The sequence below is a fragment of the Scleropages formosus genome, chromosome 1 (genome assembly GCF_900964775.1).
Source record: "Scleropages formosus chromosome 1, fSclFor1.1, whole genome shotgun sequence".
NCBI lineage: Eukaryota > Metazoa > Chordata > Actinopteri > Osteoglossiformes > Osteoglossidae > Scleropages > Scleropages formosus.
This window is the reverse complement of record NC_041806.1, coordinates 24,412,607-24,432,152: the sequence shown is the minus strand read 5'-3', so window position 1 is coordinate 24,432,152 and position 19,546 is coordinate 24,412,607. Positions and strand designations below refer to the sequence as shown.

General features: G+C 42.6%; 2 protein-coding genes across 3 annotated transcripts in view; one reads left to right on the top strand and one right to left on the bottom strand.

The window, feature by feature from the left end:
- The window catches only part of col4a2 (collagen, type IV, alpha 2), a 56,290-nt gene extending 38,779 nt beyond the window's left edge, over window positions 1–17,511 (bottom strand). For both annotated transcript variants that reach the window (XM_018749987.2, XM_018749988.2), the window contains exons 1-4: window positions 17,296–17,511; window positions 16,955–17,059; window positions 16,769–16,820; window positions 1,786–1,866 (exon numbers count right to left, since the gene is read on the bottom strand). In XM_018749987.2, the coding sequence (XP_018605503.2) occupies window positions 1,786–1,866; window positions 16,769–16,820; window positions 16,955–17,007 (186 nt within the window). In that variant the 5' untranslated portion in view covers window positions 17,008–17,059; window positions 17,296–17,511. The remainder of the gene's footprint in view (window positions 1–1,785; window positions 1,867–16,768; window positions 16,821–16,954; window positions 17,060–17,295) is intronic.
- Window positions 17,512–17,614: 103 nt separating this feature from the next.
- Window positions 17,615–19,546, top strand: part of col4a1 (collagen, type IV, alpha 1) — a 44,909-nt gene continuing 42,977 nt past the window's right edge. The window contains exon 1 of the mRNA XM_018749989.2: window positions 17,615–17,852. Within this exon, the coding sequence (XP_018605505.1) occupies window positions 17,781–17,852 (72 nt within the window). The 5' untranslated portion in view covers window positions 17,615–17,780. The remainder of the gene's footprint in view (window positions 17,853–19,546) is intronic.

Sequence of the window (19,546 nt, the reverse complement as noted above, 5' to 3'; positions counted from 1 at the left end):
TGGCAGTGTCTGATGCTCTCTAGTTGGCTAGAGCCGCCTCCCTTTCCTCGGTCCTCATCCTCCTCGATCTGTCTGCAGCATTCGACACTGTCAACCACCGGATTCTAAGGTTAGTTAGGCAGAAACCATATAATTTTATTGATACATTACGCACCATATGCAGTGTATATGGTTATGCTGTATATTAGCACATTTGTCTATTAATGTAACAACCTCCGTTGATCATAAAAATGGCTTCAATCTGTTGCATAGCACTGTGGAAATGTGTGCGATGCAGACATGCCTTCTGAACGCAAAGCCCGTGCCCAACAACCATAATCGGTACCAACAAGACCCTGCCCAGTCATTCACCCAAACATAGCCTGCCCTCCAGACTAAATAACTGTTTCGTTCGGTGTCCCTGTTTACTTACATGACAAACACGACCCTTTTGTTGCAGTGTCCCTGGTCAGGAGTGCTAGCCCTCTGCAGTAATGAGAAAAACCACTGCAGAACCAGAATAGCCAGCAGGCCTTCCTCTTCCCCCACCTGACCCATGAACAAGTCTTCCACATTACCCAAACATAAGTGGATGTGGGTTTGGCTTGGAATGGGAGAAATAAACAGAAATGTAACAGCAGGAAGACTTGCAACATGCACTGCAAGGTGATAAGAAAAAAGGAAGCCTACTGCTTTAAAAAGGAAAAAAAAAACATCTAGGAGTTATATATTTACCTATATTTAAAGGTAAAAAATCAGTTTCTTTCATTTTGAAAGACAAGGTCAGTTCAGTGCACTGCTGAAGGCCCCCGTTGTCTCATTGTTAATCGCATAGACTTAGACTGTTCCGTCAGGACCCTTCCTTCATCGAGGGGACTCACCTCCCACTGAGAGGGTGAGGGGGGTCCCTCAAACCTCAGAGGACTTAACTAACAATGCCTCCTTGGGCTGGCCACATAGGCCTCAGCCCTTGTTATGGAGAGTACTGTATCGGTAGGGGTCATCGACAGCCTTTTCCACTGAACTGGGGCCTCCTAGGAACTCGATATCTGTGGAAATACACCTTGCTCAAGATCTTGACAGCCCTGCATTAAAGCAACAGTGAAACTGAAGCTAAGAGCAAAAGTAAACATTTTTTCTTCCTGTTTTAATGAACACAAATATCTGCCAGACCTTAACTATCTTGGCACCAGAACAAGGTTCTGCAGAACAATGGCACTCATTTGAGCGCAAATGACGTCTCCAACGACACATACAGGGCACCAGCATTGTCACAGACTCAAAAGAATGCGTTTCCTCCCACTGCTGTCCCAGTGGTTTCCTCAAACCTGCGTGATATTTATGGGCAGAGACACCAAAAAACAAAACATGCTTCCTCAAATGCCACTGCTAATCAGACTAAATCTGGACTAATACGTGATACACCTTTGGGACTTCTATATCCAGAGGTTTCTGGCAGACACATTGAGCGCAGAAAGTTTCCCAGGTCAGTCACCCCCAGCTAATAATTCATTAAGCAGAAAATGTTTAGTCTGCTCTCTGTGTTTTGTTTTATTTTAGTCTCATCGGCTAAGGGCTTCAACTACTTTCAACTGTGCTGTTTGAGGAGAGTAAGAACATAACAACCAAGGACGTGTATGGACATATATAGAAAGTAAACTTTTTCTGTCATTAAACTGAAACCAACCTGAGAGGGAGCTGGAGGCAAAGGGTACATGTGCAGGACAGCGCTTGGTTTATTGTGGTGCCACAATGAGTTTTGTCCTTTGACCCTCTAAACTCTGGAAAGAAAGTAGTGTGACTTACCCTTGCACCCTTCTCTGGGAAACATTGACAACCTCCGCTGCAGTCTCTGCCTCCACATGGTCCGCTGTACTTCTTACCGCCCTTGGGAACAAGAGCGGAGGACATCTCATTAGATCACTTTAGAACATTCTTAGAACACCATCAGAACACCCATGACTATATCGTCTCCTTGGCACCTTTCCTAGGCTAGCACCTGCTGATCTCTGGCTTGATGTGACGTGGTAGAACCTTCCTGTATAAAACCTGCTGTCATTCCACATCCCATTGACATAGCACCTGTTGGGACAGCACCTGTCACCACACTGCTTGCGTTGACGTGTTCCAGTCTCATGCTCTCCCCCATATCCTGTGTATTCGCTGTTTTGGAAGTAACCATATGCCCTCTGTTATGTAGCGTTCCCATTACCAGTTTCACTTCGTTTATTTCTGCCTTTTAGAGTAGCTTTCAAAGTCGAAATTTTCATTAAGAACTGATCCTCCACGGATGAAGTCAAGACTCAAAAGAATGACATAATGAGAAAAATCCATTCAAAAGATGATCGACATATTCTGAACAGTGAATTAAGCCTGTGAATGAAGTATTTCTGCATTTTGACTGTGTAAAGATCATAAAAATTAAATTAGATTCATTAATACCCTGTATAAAATAAAGTCCTTGTGCTGCCATTAACTATGCTGTCCTGCCAACTTCTTAAACATATAAACAGCAGAACGAAATACAAAAAAACCTAAATCATAACTTGGTCAGGCACTCATTAATTGTGCTTTGTTATTTACAGCGGACAAACAGCTCTTTCACAGTTCACTGAACAGCACATGAATGCTCAAAGCTTGTGTTTCCTCCACTTTGTCCCCTCCAGCAAATGTCTGAAGAAGGGGTTACGCTCCATGGAAATTTGTCTTCTGTTGTGGAAATAAACACATGGATGATGACAGTCGAAGACCAAACAAAATGTAAACCACCACTGTACCAGAGAGAAACAACAGGAAGAGTCTACACTGAATGTCTGTTCAGCTAAACTCTATGCTCTACATTTAGCTGGCACTTTTCTCCAAAGCAACTTACAATTATTTACCCATTTAAATAGCGAGGTAGTTTTTATGGGAGTAATTTTAGGGTAAGTACCTTGCTCAAGGGTAATACAGCCAGGATCTGAACATGTACCCTTTGGGTCCAAAGGCACTGGCTCTAAGCACTACACAACCAGCTGTCCCATCTATGATTTCAGATAACAATACATGACTACTGCTATCGCTGCGGTAATACCACATCAAACGCAGATACGGAAAGACTAGCTCAGAAACCCAATTAAAGAAGCCTGCCTGTTTTGACTCTTGGAAGCTTTTAGACAGTTCTGGAATGGGTCTGCTTGTTGACATTACCGATAAGCGATTAAACCACCCTTGCTGTTTGTCATTAGGGGGCACTGCATATAATGTGGCTGCATCACCAACCCGGATACTTTAAACAGTTCTGGGACACTGACCCAGCTTGTGTCTCCGCATGTGAAGCCTTTCAGAAATGTAAGGCATAGGAATCATAAAAATGTTCACTGGTAGAGAGACACAAAGCTCACAAAGCGTTACATTGAACCCCATACCCGGACCATGAAGAAGCCTTTTTGTTCTAAGATAAGTCGTTTCATGCTTCTGTATCTCTTATACACAAAAGGCAATTCTCCCAATGGAATGCTGGGGAGGGGGGATGGTGATTTCCTTCAAGACTTATATCCATAATCAGACTCTTTTTCTGTATTTATTCCACAAAAAAGTCTTTTTCTGGGATGGAAAAAGAGTTAAAATCATAATTGCCTTGTTCTGAATCGCATATGATACAAAACACAAGGCACACAAACAGCGTCAGCGTCCGCGGGTTGTCAGTGTCCTGAGGAAAAAAAACAATGCCGCAAAATGCACTAAAGTCCAATTTATTGTGATTATTTTCAACTGTAACGCTGCAATCACTTTATTATTGGGGCATGACTTGACATACATGCAATATGACTGTATGCTGAATTCCTCCTGCAGAATTTGAATAGGTTCATTTTGCTTTCCCAGCAGTGCTTTGGGAGCAATGGAAAAAAAAAGTTGTTAAACCGGTGATACAATGAACAAAAATGTCAGGAAGATTACCAAAACCGGTGTTAGTGGTTAATGGTTATTTCATACTGAGGCCTCTCTATTGTACTCTATCCTGTAGCTGTTGCCAATCCAGCCCTGTTTTCCTTTTTTTGTTCACTAAAGGTTTCTCCATTAGATACTCTACCTGCAGGGTAAGGATGAAGAGAAACAATATCTGGGGGTGGGTATGATTGGGAATTCCCACTGGAAGAAAGCTTATGGAACAATAAAGGACACAGCATACTGGATTAAAATGCGATAAAACAATGCTAATAAGCTCAGATGCAGTTCAGCTTTCAGTCCTTAATGGCTTTGTGCTCAAAAATGGCGCATCTAGAGAAAGTACATACACTGTACTCGACAGTCTATCACTATACACCCCCCTGCTACGCCTGTGCTTGTAATTGTATGCTGTTGACTGGAAGTTGAAAAGTTTAATATTTACGCCATCAAAGAGCTAGAGGCTGCGCTACCGTCTCAACATCTTACTGCCTGTGCAGACAAGGTGTGACACCAGACACACTCATCAAGAGCACTGCAGCATCGCCAGGAGAAGATCAATGGCCTTTTGCCTTCTTTTTGTGTTTATTCTCAGTTGAGGCCTGCACACAATTTGTGAGAAAGATGATGACTGTACGGCAGTCTGCTGGCTAGCCATAGACTGGGGAAGGACTCCGTCAGGTTACCATACAGAATTTGTAAATGGTCCTGCTGGGAACATGCTGTCAAACGACCAAGAAAGGCTGTGCTTTAACAAAGGAGTTCCTTCCTGATCTTCAGACCAAACTGGTCGGCAGCAATCAATTAAAACAGAATTTCGGCAATCATCAAAAAGTTGGAAAAGTGTCACTTCCACATTTGGTCCTGTTTAACTTGTTCATTAGCATAGAGTTTTGAGGGGGAAGTATATTCCATGATGCTGAGAATGGGCTGAAAGCACAGGAATCCATCTTTTAATCCATTCCCCAAAACAGTGATTTATTCCTTTGGGGCACACTACGAACCAGACACCGTGGTAAAGCACTTCTGTTAGGTCACTACTGACACCCATCAAGCAACTTCAAATCACAGCCAATGCTGTGTGGTGAGAAAGCACCTTCATGGGTACAAACCTATGAGGCAAAAAGAGAAAATAAATCAAAATAATGCAATGGTACTGAGAAAACTATATCAGCACCAAAACAGGAAAGTCACTTTATTTTGCCCCATAGACCAAAAATCAGCAACAGCCATCTGAGCTGATAGTTTTAAAGCTTTTGGTGTAGTGTTTATAAATAACAGACAGCAGCAATGTTTCTTGACCTATTTTGGAATTCTTTTAAAAAATAAATTATGTTAACAGTGTGTAAATAACCTTGAAAGAATCACCGTACGTACGTACATCTGAAAATTTAATACGCCGCAAACCCAATATATGCACGTTATATTGGATCTGTGGTGTAGATAATATAAAGAATTTTTCATTACACTGCTGTCTAACTCTGTCTTTGAACTCCCAGGGCAAAGTCACAGCGTGTGGGAGCGTTCATTGCAGGAATGTGCATATTAGGTGGTCTCCATGATGCCAGTCATGTCAAAGGGGAGGAGATGTAATACATGTCCTCACTAATGAAGAAAAAAGGAGATCCTTCTTCTGACAGTACAAAACACAATCCTGTAAATCCGGAGGAACAAGAAATGAGCTGTGGGGTGATCCTTTTATCTGAGCCATTTTTATTATGTTTATTATCATTTTTGGTATTTTTACAATATGGCACTCCAACTAATGCTCACAGTGGTAAATATAATCCACTGTTTTACCTATCAACGGAAAAGTACCTTTAAACTGTCCACCAAAGCCCAAGGTGTCCTTGAAAATGTAACACATGCCAAAATGTTCAAAGATGACAGACTAGGTGACGAATTGCTAACACAGAATTCCAAGCAGAACCCAGCATGATGTACGAGTGGGAGGAAGTCAAGGTTCCCACGGAAACTCGAGAACCCAACAGTCCCTTCAACTTGCTAATACAAACATGAAACATGTGGCAAGAGGATGTTTCAGCTACATGAACTGAGAAAAGGATCAGCAAAATAAACAGTCAAAGAGTGTCAAAAACCAAACTGTCTAACGCAAGTGCCACGTCATCGAAAGACTTCACAGGATCCAACCTGGTAGCTTCAAGTTGAGGAAATATGCAAAGATGTCACTGACAGGGAATGCTTTGTCTCACGTAATTAATAATATGTTTCAGCAAACTTAATGTTACATAAAGTGGGTGATGTGAATAATTAATAATACCTCCTTGTGGAATGTTTACTTCAGTCTCACTGCTGATACCTTCCATGCCTGGACAGACTGCAAGTGACTGAAAGCTTGGTAGACCACTGTACAAACATCATGTCCTTTCAACAAGCGTCATGGCCTATGATCTATCACCTCATTGCAGTGGAATTTCTAATACAGATTTGTACAGGACCCTTTAATGTCGGAGAAAATCATCAAATTTTCAAAATGTTTGTTCTTCTGTTCCAGACACAATCTCACAAATTAGTTCGAATTTTTCCAAAATTACCTTCCCAATGCTCTTTTCTCTAAATTTAAGATAATTCTGTGGTTGCTGATCATACACTAGGAACTATTGGGACATGAGAGAATGCAACATTCTTTGAACTTTGGCTCATCCAGACAGGAGCCAGCTAGATTAGGAAGAAAGGTGTGTGTTGGGTGGACTCAAGTGCAGAGGAGGTCCACTTGTCTGACAAATTAGTTTTTAATGAGCTGGAATGGAGGAGGAAATTTGATTTGTGTGTCTGTGACATGAGGGTGTTGGTAGGTCCGGCCAGGGAGAGCTAAGATATCATTGCTTCTGTGGAAGTCCTAAAGACCTGTAGCACCAAAACGCTTTAAACCACATGGATGCCGTGTATTTTTCAAAGCTTAGGTACACATCCGAAGAGCTAAAAAACGCAGACAAAATGTATATCGAGTCAAAAAACAAAGAAAAACATTTTTAATATGGGAAATGAAAAGTAGTGTTTAGTCAAAAAATGTGTATGAGGTTAGTGGGGGATGTGGTAGAGATTAAATTATGAAGGTGATGGACAACAGTAGGAGATCCCATAAACAATTCACTCCCTACAGCACCCACTCTAGGCTTTTTGGTATTTTTTGGCCAGAGCTTCCCTTCTTCACCCCATAGCTATTCCTGATATGCAGGTGCTGGATTCATACATTGCTCCCATCACATACACTGCAACATGTGTTGACAGGTCAACTGATAAAGTGCCTTGCACCAGAAGGGAACAGCGGATAGGACCCGCTCAATGGATCTTTACCCAGTCAATGGGCCTGGATACAATCAGCTAGCCTGGATCCAATTCATGAGCCATGAAAAAAGAAGTGGTCCCGAACACATTAAGCCCAGTCAAGAAATGGGCTTATCCACCTTTCCAAAGGCACCCTCTGCCAAGGGTGGTGCTGAAGCAGACAGGATACATCAATCAGGTGACTCTTGCCCTCTGTTATGAGTTTGCACAGTAGTTCCACTTACTGCATCTAGTGTCCCATAATGCTGTGGGTGGGATGGTGAGTTGGTGAGTCACTGTAAGCATCTGCAAAGTAAATCAGAGACAAAAAAGGAAGAAAAGGGCCTGGGGTGCTTTGTACTGCAGCACAAAAGGTAAGAACAATCTTCTCCTAACGGCCCACATGTGTCCTTTGGCTGCAAGAATGCAGTACTTGGAGCAAATGGACCAGGAGCCAAAGAGCTTGGTAGGATGCAGGAAAAGAGGCGAACTATTAGAACCCACTCGATGGGCTCCTGTCCTGTGATCCTGTCTGGGGGGGATTTTAAGGACTTGTCAGAGGCAAAATTGGTTTGCCTTTATAAACTAAGGTTGGGATTCAACTTCCTCATAGACACCGTGCACTACTGAACCGAGTTTTGGACCTCAATACCTCACAGGCACCGTGTTCTTCTGAGACTCCAGTACTTATACAGACACTGTGGACCACTGAGACAAGGCCAGAATCGAACACTCTCACAGGTGTGTGCCCTCTGGTCCCAGTGTATTAAACACACATGTTAACATGTGTCGAGTAGAGCCTAACCAGTCCAGAGCAGCTTGGCAAAAAAAGCAGAAGGCCCAGAAATGCACTAAATAACTTCCTCAAATTCTCACGCACCCTTGTGTGCAGGCATTTCTTAAGAGACTGCTCCAAAACATTTGTGGGAGCACCGATACTTTTCCCACTCATTAATAGTGACGTCCCAAAGTGGACCTAAAAAGCACAGCGGGGAATGGTTACAAAAAACAAAATTCTGTTATGAAACGAGACGGACAGTTCGAATTTGTCTGAAATAATTTGGTAGTTCACAGATAAAATTAAGTAAATATTTATTTCTATCAGAAACAAAATCTGATACTCAAGGCTGTTTAGAAATCTCCTCTTATGGCATTACAGTAGGACAAAAATAAACATCAATAAAAGCAGTGTTTTCATTGGCTCTCGATCTGTTATTAATGAATATCTTAAAACAACACTTGATATCCTTACAATTGATCAAATGCCTGAAATGTACTTTCCATCAGATTCCAAGCATGCTTCACCAGCGCAACACACCCACTATGTCCTCAGCCCTCCTTCTATTTCACCGAGTCCCGTTCTGTCGTATCACTGTTTCCTGTCCTTTGAGCAGCAACGGGATTATTGAAGAAGGCATGTTTAACGCAGATCTGAGCCGAGCCAATCCAGCAGATGGGAGATATCCCAAGCAGCATTCCTGAGATGCCACAACACTCTGAATGCCCAGCCTTTTTTAGTCACACTACTGATGTGGGCTTTAAAGCCCAAGAAAGACAACAATTACATGATTGCTAAACTTGCGCTGTTAATTCCCTCATAAAGAGGTGAAGTCCCGTGATTACGCAGACTGTACACTAGTGTGTCTCCCTCCATCACACCAGTGTAACACTGTGGTGGAGATACACTACACACGCTGGCTGACTGCACCAACGCTAAGGAAGAGCACGTGAAGTCAATGCGTGCATAGATACACACATACAGACACACGCCACTGCATTCCACTCATAGAGCCCACCCAGCAGTGGTCCCTAGAGTTGTGTTTGTGGCAGAGTTGAGGATGCGGGCAGACAAACATTGACAAACACTGTTGGAGCAGTGTGAGAAAGGAGGCCACAGGGTCGTGAGGTCCCCACGTTCCCCGTGGTCCAGACGGGGCTGGAAACGGACGGAATGCTGCCAAAAAATGCGGAGTCCATCCGGCAAACTCCATCCATGAGAAAATGTCAGGACTTTAAAGCTGTGAGAGGAAAGGACTTTGGATATGTGCACAAGGAATCTCAAGGATTCTTCATAAATGACTGACCTTTGGTCCCGCAGCCACAGATGTTCCATCATGGTTTTGTTTCCCGCTGTACAGCAGAACTGAGGCACAGGTGCCAATAGAACCATCTCTGGAGGACGTGGCACCTTATTTAGAAGTAAAATGCTCCATTCCTTCACTTTTGGCAAAGCTCAACACATTGAGTGATCCAAATTTTGCTGCTTCTCGATGAGACAGCGTAAAGTGAAACGCTGAGTCTGAGGACGAAATGATTCGGCTACAGGAATAATGGCAGCTGTACTGAATTTTAGACTGAACAAACTCATACCATTAATTTGTAGGCCTCGCTTTAGGAATGCCATAAGAGAGCCCATATGGGGAGGATTAGGGCAAATTATGGAACACAAATGTGAGGGCAGTACTAGTAAGGAGCTGGCGTGTGTGTTCCCGCAACTATGTGTGTTTGTGACTTTATGTTTCTCTGTGTATGAGAGCATTTGTGTTTGTGTGTTTCTGTCTGTGTTTGTGTGAATTTGTTTCTTTGTGCATATTTCTCAGTTTGAGAATTTTACTTCCGGTGCGTATTTCTTTGTTGCATCCCAGACCTTCCAACCCCCGCAAAACAAAATGTCTTTAAAATGGAAACTTGACACTTTAATCTGTCAAAAAGTGAATGGAAAAGAAGTAATCTATTTAGCAGTTTAGTAAATAAATTTTGAGCTACATGTAGTGCAGCTCAGGCTTTTACAAGGTTTTGCTCAGAGTTTCTTTTGACTGGGGTGATGCTGAAGGTATTCAGGAGCCAAACGTACGCCAAACACCTGTTAATGCAAAATGTTGATGGCGGTTTGCTGGCCAGAACATGGCCATAAAAGACGTCGAGGATCCTGCATGTCCCCTCAGGAATCAGTGACAATAAGCAGACACTTCTCAAAGAAGACCTCGCACAAGTCAGCATGACCAGTACTGCATGTGCTTGGGTTTGAAGCAAAAGCCTCGCTCTCTGCAAACGGGTCACCAGACGCCTACTCCCACCCCCCGTCTCCCTATCGCTCCTGCCAAGTGTGTGACAGCTTCTCCTAAGGGGAAACGGGCAAGCAGCAGCCCTGGAGCACAGCGTCTCATTCAGACTATAAAAGGAAGGAAAACACAACCTCGTGGAGGACTGGACAGTCACCGCACTGGAAGCCCGGCAGAACATTAATCAGGAGATGTAAAGACGTCAAACACTGACTCCATGTCATCAGAACAGCCTTTTCTTTCGAAATAAGCTAATTAAATTGATATGCCTGTGGCATTTTATACACACACTTCTAGAAAAAAACAGAAATTATTAAACAAAATTTCGGAGTTCAGAGTTAGAATAAGCAAACAGGGCAAGGATGACAAGAAGAGCAAAACAGATTTGCTATAATGCAGAAGGTGGTCTTCAGAGATGTAAATAAACAGGTTCGCTTCAACTTCGAGATAAGCAAGTTACAACGAGCAAAACACATTTTTTTCACTGTTTGAAAATTAGCACAGAATGTATATTTTGACAGTGTCTATGTGGAAAGGTGTACAATTTAAAATAAATTCCATAGCTGGTCAGCAAAGTTCTGAAATCTCTTGAAAAGTTGTTAAGAAAGAAAAGCCACTAAAGTTTTGGGTTTTGGGCTCGGACCAGAGTCCTTATTTCCCACATAACAAACACCAGCAGTGTCACTAAACCAATAAATGGTATCCACGGTGTGCCTGGCATAGCAAAGCTGAGCATCCAGAGGCCTCTGTGACCCCTATAAGAAAGGATGTTGTGCATGTAACCACGAAAACAACTGCACACAGCTAGTGTGGATGAAGCCCGCATACTCTCAGTGGGGATATGCAGGCCGATGGCATCTTGTCTGCGCACAACAGCTCATGCGCAAAAGGAAAATGAGGCATGAAAATAGCATTTGTCCATGAAATCAAACACTCATCTCATACCCGAGTAACTCACCATATAACACATCATATCATTATTTACCCACCATAAATCTGACATGGATCCCAGAGAGAAACCCAGACCCCATATTCCATCAAGTCACCCTACCCTTCAGTTCATCACATCCATTTCCCAACATTACCTTATTTAAACATCCCATCCCATCTCCTCACCATAACCATAAACCCAAGTCACCATATACCACATTCCATATGTATGCAATTCGCCATGTCCCATCCTTGTGTGAAATGAAAACTGAAGTATATATCTGGTAAAGACCAGAGTATGAAACCTGCTGCTTAGGGTTTATCTCTTCCATCAGTCAAAAAGCTCTACAGAACAGTTTGCTGTGACTAACTGGGTTCCACTTCCTGAGGTCCAGTGTTTGCTGCTCAATGAAGCCATGCTGACCCATCTGGCAATACATTCAGAGTAAAAGCCTTAACATACTGTAAGAACACATTCCCATGGATGAGGCTAAAGACTTGAAACAGTCTCCCCCCACCCCCCAACAAAAAGAGCTTCTTTCAACTTTCATCTCCCTCTAGGGAATTCTCTGAAGGAGATCGCGCAGCAAAGTTTATTGGAATGTCTTTTTAATATATATATTCATCCTTCAATGACAAACAAAAGAGATGAGCATTGATGTGGAGATAAACATCCCCAACCCAAGGCAGTAATGTTCCATTACAGAAATACACCATGCAGCCATTTTACATTTTCTAGATAATTTATTTCACTTTGGAGAAAACTTTGAGCGGAATAATGAGTTACTGGGATACTTGGATCACAAGGCATTAATCCTCATAATTACAAGCCTTGAGATTCTTCATGCTGATGGAGAGCTCAGTGGTCTGGAGGCAGGAAAGCATTCTCCATACCTGGAGCCTTATGGGTAGCAGGATAGAAAAACGGGTGCAGGCTGAACTCCAAGTGGACAGATGCTACACATTCGATAACCAGGTTGACTAGAAAATGTGGCTAATATGGTGAAACATTAAGTGCGTGTTACGTCTGACAAATGTTAAGTAAAAGATGACAAATTAAGAACTGAAAACTGGACAGTTGGTTGAATAGTGGTTAGAGCTACTGCCTTTGGACCCAAAAGTCCATTGGCCTCAAAGATTTCAGGCTTGACTCCCACCTGTCTCTAAATAATATCCTTGAGCAAGGTTCTTACCCTAAATTGCTCCAGTAAAATTGCCCAGCTGTAAAAATGGGTAAATAATTGTTGCTTTGGAGAAAAGTTTCAGATAGATTAACAAATGTAACGGTAAACTGAATTGTAATTCAGGGCCATAAATTGCTAACACAATCCCCTCAGGATAGAACTTCACCTTACGGAAAGTATATCTATACTGCGATAGTAAACTAAGAATTAAGGGCAGAGCAAACCTGTTTCAAGCAGTCTGACACCCTGCCTAGGGTAAAAGGGAAAAAAATCACGACCGCTCTTGGGTGTGAGGAGCGGTTGGCTCAAGTCGCTAGATCAACGGGGTCTATGCAAAATGAGAGAAAACCACAATGTACCCCCTGACACCCAAAGTACTGCTACACACCTGGGCAAAAAATGACATGCTCTAGGCCTGCAGTGCCCCACAGTCCTTATTTGAACTTTTCCCCCTTGTCCTCCGCCCTGTTCACCCCCCCCTTCCGGATCAAGGCGAACACAATAGGGGCCTTCCCATCATTGTTGGCCTTCCCTGTTCTAGACTTCAGCCGTATGCAGCCATGGCTTCCTGCTCCAGATGCGACAGAGGTGTGGTGGTCTAATCACACTTTTCATCAGGCAATCTTTGCTCAGCCAAAAGCCTCTGTGAGAGTGCAACAGCAGGACAGCTGGCATCAGAAACCACCTATGGCGGCATGCCCTAGGTTCAAAGGCCTGCGGAGATGCCCTGCTCGTCACTAGTCACGCAGATGTCCAGAGGAACCCGTGAAGGGGCTTCCCCAAACAAACATGTCAGTAAATACAAATTAAAATACCTTGCAGTCTTCCTTATTGAGCGGATAAGACCCAAATTCAAACATCCGCTTGTTTTTCTTCCATTTGTCTGGGTTCTTTTCTTTTTTTATGATTTAAGTACACTTACTTACTTAAGTAACACTTCCATGCAGAGAAGATGGAGTTAGGAAACCATATGAAGAACTCTGGACTATTTTAGTGCTGCTCTGGTGGAACGTTCTGTAGTTAGAGCTTCACGCCAACGCGCCCCTTTGGATTTCATGCATTTAACATCAAAACACACAGAGATTTTGCCAACAGCATGTATCTTTGAAAAAAAGACATCTTGGAATTTATTCCCATAAACGGGACCAAATAAATCTCTCAAGACCTTTGCTCAACTTCCTGTTGATACGATGCCCCCACCTTCCCTTGCACAATCCCTTAAGGAGATGGTGGGTGGGTGGTGGTGGTGGTGGTGGTGGGGGGGGCAGTCCTATAGTTGGTAAGATTTCAAACAGCTGAGCCCCTAGCTTCTGGATAGAAGCCTCATGGACATGGAATCAATTACAATCAGAGGCTGCAAAAAGAATATAAACTCAGTTTTGCCTATTAATGTTGTAAGAATGGAGACAAACTGCAAAGGTCTGCCTTTTGCTAAAAACCCATGTTGTCATTAAACAGTAAAAGGAATTTTAGTTCTCATTTCGATACAAAATTATACTTGCAAATAGTTTAATGAGGAAACGCTGAAATTTTAATTTGTAAATTATCTACAGTATGGCCCGTCAAATCCCAACCAGATTGCTGAATTCCTCAACCTCTGCCCGCTTAGTGGTCCCACGCACAAAAGATCCAAAATCAAAAGCACAAAGAATTTCAGTTCTGGCTCCAATGAGGTTGAATGACCTCCCGCTCTCACTCAGAGCTGCTGAATCTCTCTCTCTACATTTAAGAAGGGTCTTAAAACTCACCTCTTCCGGACTCACTTCTCCCATTATCTCTTAAATTCATGTCAATATGTAATTGTTTAACCCAATACAACTTCCATACCTTGTGACTATAAGTGTTATGTAATTATGTAGCTACTCATGTGATGTAAATGTTTGTTACAATTTTGTGATTACGAATCATCGGTTAATGGACAAACCTTTTTGCAGCTATTCGTGTGATGTACGTTGGTTCATATGGTGGAAAGCAACAAACTAACTGTACTTCAGAATCATGTGCCTGCATCTAAGTCTCTCTTTGTATTGATGTGATGCACAAATTGTATTTTTTTGTGAGATGTCCATCGCTTTGGAGAAGAGCGTTTGCTAAATGAATAAATGTAAATGTAATGTAAATACCAACAAAGTTATGCAGTCAGTCCTTCATCAGTATTGCTTAGGCAAGCTGTAGAAATAAAATTTTGCTATTTTGGATGAATGTGTATATAAATTTTGCAATGTTCAAAATAATGTGTTTGAGAATGTAATACAGGAAACTATAAAACGGGTCCATCAATTCACCATATGCCTGGTGTGAAGACTTTGTCTCTGAGGAAAACTAATTTTGGAGCAGCAATGATTTTTCACAGAAGTGAATCTTGAAACAGCTGTGGCTGGACAAAGGAAACTCAGTGATAGCATCGTGTCATATGCTTTTCCTCTAGAACAGAAACCAGATGACGAGAAAAAGATAAGCACCTTTTCTTCAGTATATGCTACAGAATAAGTTTAGACTCTAGTGCTTTAGTTGATGTTCTTGTGATTGATTCACATAAATCCTGGCATGTAGTTCTATCTTCCAGAGAATGGGCAGCGCAACTGTCATTACCAGTACTTACAGTTCACAGAGGAATTTTACTATAAGGTATTGTCTACTCTGCCGTATCCAGAAAAATATGGTTAAAAAATATGATTAAAAACAGCATATATTTAGGGTATATAGATATATTTAGATGGGTCTTTCATTCATTAATCTATCTCCATAAATATTAGGGATATTTTGAGTAAATCCAACCAACGTTTTCTTAATCAGTCTACCCATTTTCATTAACTGCTTGTTCTGGTCAGGGGTGTCTAGAGCCTATCCTGGAATCAATGGGTGCAAGGCTTGTGTGGAGGGGCACACCTTGGCTTGGATAGGATGCCAGTCCATTGCAGGGTAGCCATTCACACACTATGGACAATTCAATATCAGCAATTCACCTACATTGCATGTCTTTGTACTGTGGGAGGAAACCAGAGTACCTCAAGGAAACCCACACAGACACTGGAAGAACATGCAAACCCCACACAAACTTAGCCAGATTCGAACCCATGCCTGAACTGCTCAAGCACTCGCTGTACCACCATGCTGCTCCTCAATATCTTTTGAGTTAAATTAACACATAAAAAGAAGCAGAGTTGAACAATTTTACAATCTTTGTCATGACATTTGAGGAACATTCCTTGATGTTCCACAAATGAACATTCCTTGATTTCTTGAACATTACTTGGAAAAATATTACATTATTTTTATGTCTGTCTCACAATCTCCCACAACACTTTACTATGTTGTCTCCCATCTCAGGCAAAAATAACCAAAACAGACAAGAAATAACAGCAAATAGATGGGGTAGTATGTTACAATTAGCAAAATTTTAGACAGGATGCACAGTTAGGCAGTGTCACTCTGAGCAATCATATGACGTGGCTGTTGTGTTCAGCAAATCCAAATATTTATAGCGTGAGGACACTGTCAAAACAACACATAAAAGTCCTGCTTTCTATATAATAGGAAAAAAGTCCTCTATTTTATTTATGTAAAGATTTTTTTTGAAGAACATACAGTAGCCTTGTATTACGTTGCAAATCCCTACCAAGTGAGAGGGAGGGTGGTGCTTAAAGTGAGAGTACATCTTTAATGTTAAAAACATAAAGAAGAAATAATACCTCAAAATGTACAAGACTCCTTTGAAGAAAATAGAAATTTGGTGGTGGTAGGGTTACAGCACATATCTCTCGCAGTACAGTACGTGTTTCCGAGGTCTTGTCGACTCTTACTCCTGCGTTCTATTCTGTGCTTCCACACTGTTCATACACTGATTATACAGCATCTTAAATATATATATTTTTATTTCTATAATAAGCCAAAGCTTCTTGAAATACTAGCTTTGCCTTTGGCATTTTGTTTTTAATATTAAATAAATGTGTTTTGTTAACGACCGACAACCAGTTTTCGCGGCAGAATAAGGAAAATTAGCAACGATCCGCTCGCATTACCAACGTTTTCCATCATTTCTATTGGAAATATAGTCCCGCTGTATACACTTTAATTTAAGACGCACTTTCCGCCCCACGATTATTAGCGATATAGCGGACACCATTCCATACTGCTGCGCAACAGGCCGAAGGCAACGAAGGGGTTAAGTGTTCGCCGCGCGCGCTGGAGGAGCTCCGGAGCGCGTCGACACCCCCTACACACCAGCCTCAATGCCGCACGAGTTCGCACGAAAAACTTTGGCCCACGTGCAGATCCTTGCAAAACATAGTTCACGCACATAATTCTGAGCCTGTCATAAAACGCAGCGGGACAAACGTCGTTTGAAACGACGACGACGGCGCGCGGAGAGACGTTTTTTAAAACGAAACAACTCACCGCGTGCACTTCGCATGATGCGAGGAGAACGAACAAACACAGCAGCGGAAACCTGAAAAAGAGACCAGACTTAGATTAATAAATTAACAAATACCGGAGGCTGCACACAATCCGCAGGCCACAAAGAGGCAGGACAGTGACACACACACACACACACACACACACACATACGAAACGTGTACTTGCCATGAGGTGCGTTCTCTCCAGCGCGTCCCGTCCATTCGAACCTCGAATTTCATTCCCACCGCCCGCTACTCGTCCAGTGCGATCACACGGCTAGTGCATTTCACCCTGGGACAGGCATTTCACACCAATCTGTGCACCGCCGCACCAGCAGAGTTAAGCATTTACACGGCATCTGTTGCACAAACTAATCATGCCAACCTGGAGTGTCTGCGCTCGCGAGCAGGACGAGTCGAGTGTTGGCGAGAGTGACAGCTGTGTGTGTGTGTCATGAACTTCAACTAAAAGACAGGCAACAATAATCCCTTAGATGATATTCAACAGCGTCGTAAATAAATACTTACTGCGGCGCCGCAAAGTTTCTCCGATCGCCTGCGTCCAGATGTGCGCGACTTTTTTTTTTGGCAAGCAAGGCGCGCGCCAGGTGTGGATGCGACCCCCCCCCCCCTCCGCCTATCCAGAGCAAAACGGGTTCAAAAATGAAATAAAACAATAGGGAATAAAGACTTAGTCTAAAATGGTTTAAGATGAGGGCGAAACATTCAGCAAGCAATGAAGAAATGCAAGTGTTGCTTCTTTAGACACAGTGAGTTGTCTAAGCGGGGGAGGTGAGTTTCAAGGGGGGTGTGGTTGAGGGACCTACAAGAAGTTTCTTAGCGTACAAAGTCACATCGGCGTTGGGGAGCAAAGATGAAACCGAACGGAGACCATAAGCTCCGTTAAAACACAAGTCGAACTGATCAGTTCCGAGGCAGTCGATCGGTGTCCTTTGCGGACACTTCTGCACGTTGGTAAATAATAAGAAGTGTCACCGATCTGCACCACAGCAATGGTGCCCGTGAAGAGCTTCTGGCTTCTTCTCTCCATACTTCTCTGCAAGACAGACTGGTCCGGGGCTGCGGTGAGTACCTGTTAAACACACAGCGACTTTACTATGATATGACCTTGCCTTAGGCTTATATTTAAGAAAGTGCAATATATTTGGGGTTTCCAGTTCCGATCTGGAGCTCTGAAACATCACGTCACAAGTTTGGCTGTATTTTGTAATAATGGAAAATGTTAGGAGTGTCCTTTACTGAAGTTTAAAGAAATACATCATCATTCCTATGCTGAGTAGTTTCTGCCGTCTATATAATATCCCATTTGTATCGGAAGCGACAATTCATTTGGTTCAATGCGTAATTACGCGCAATTTGATTTGCGTGTATAAGTTAAAAGTTAAATAATCGATGCACCAGAGGGAACCACAGAAAGCTCCAGTGTCCAGCTCAACAGTTTACCAGCTGCTATTATACATCAGTATTAACAACTGTATTTAAGTGCTTTTAGAAACGGCGATCTGATCTCCATGAACTGTGTCCGACAGTAACGCGTCACAGACCCTCGGTAACGTGCCCCGCAGGTGTCTTTTTACTGGAGGGTGGGGGATGCCGCTGCTTCGAGGTGAACATCCTGTGGATAGTTACACGTGCAGCCCAGGGTCCGACCGGTGTGAGGTCTCGGGCCTGCGCGCGCTTGCTGGGGCTTTCCCAAGGAAAGGTGTGGGGGGGGGGCATGGTTGTGTACTTTGTAGTCTTTTCCCAGCAATGATCCACGAGATCTGAGTAATTCACATAAATTGTTCTTAGTATGGAGCAGCACAATAACCTCTCATTATTCAATAAATATTTCAGCCAGTAAAAATAATAATAAACAACATCAAAAACCCTAAACATTCATAAATCACCTTGTTCCATTGGAGATATATACATTATACATCTTCATGTGCTAATGCTACAGGTAATCCTCCTTTCCTCATTCAGAATGCTTATTTTCATGTCAAAGGATAAAATATACACTATACATACATTTATGACAACGGAGGGGAAACCTCCTCAGTCAATGAGAACAGGTGCAGTCACTGAGCATAGCCTATGACCTCTCAAAACTCTTCACATGTCCCTATTTGGGTATGCTTCTTCTATAAAGGAATTGTAACTCTGTAGGAGTGCCTCAGCAAGAGTGCCTCTGTGTCCTTTAAAAAAATAGGAATTATTGGCAGAAAGAAGTGCTCAAATACTCTACAAACCCATTTCAGCTCCTTAGGAGAGAACTTTTGGGTCCGATACCTATCATGAGATGCTTCGATAAGCTCCAGCATATAAGTAAACAAAAACTGAACAGGAAGATGCGTCTCTAAGGTAAAGAAACCTGCTGCACAGTAATATGAATCAGTGAAAAAACTAAAAAAGTTACTCATTACACGTCACTATTATAGAGGATTTTTATAGATTGTGTTTTATAGTTTGATTTTTACAGGCCGTGGTTTCAGCCCTTAGCTGAGCATGCCAGATGTTTGGAACCCACTTCTGTGCTAGCTTTACACTTTATAATAGCGGGTGCAAGAACTAGGGTTGTGACCAGAATGGTGCATGTTCACATATGTGAAAAGTTGTACTGTTTTGTACTTGAATGGTTTCATATACACACACATTTTCTGAACCGTTTGTCCCATACTGGGTCGCGGGGAACCGGAGCCTAACCCGGCAACTCAGGGTGTAAGGCCGGAGGGGGAGGGGACACACCCAGGACGGGACGCCAGTCCATCGCAAGGCA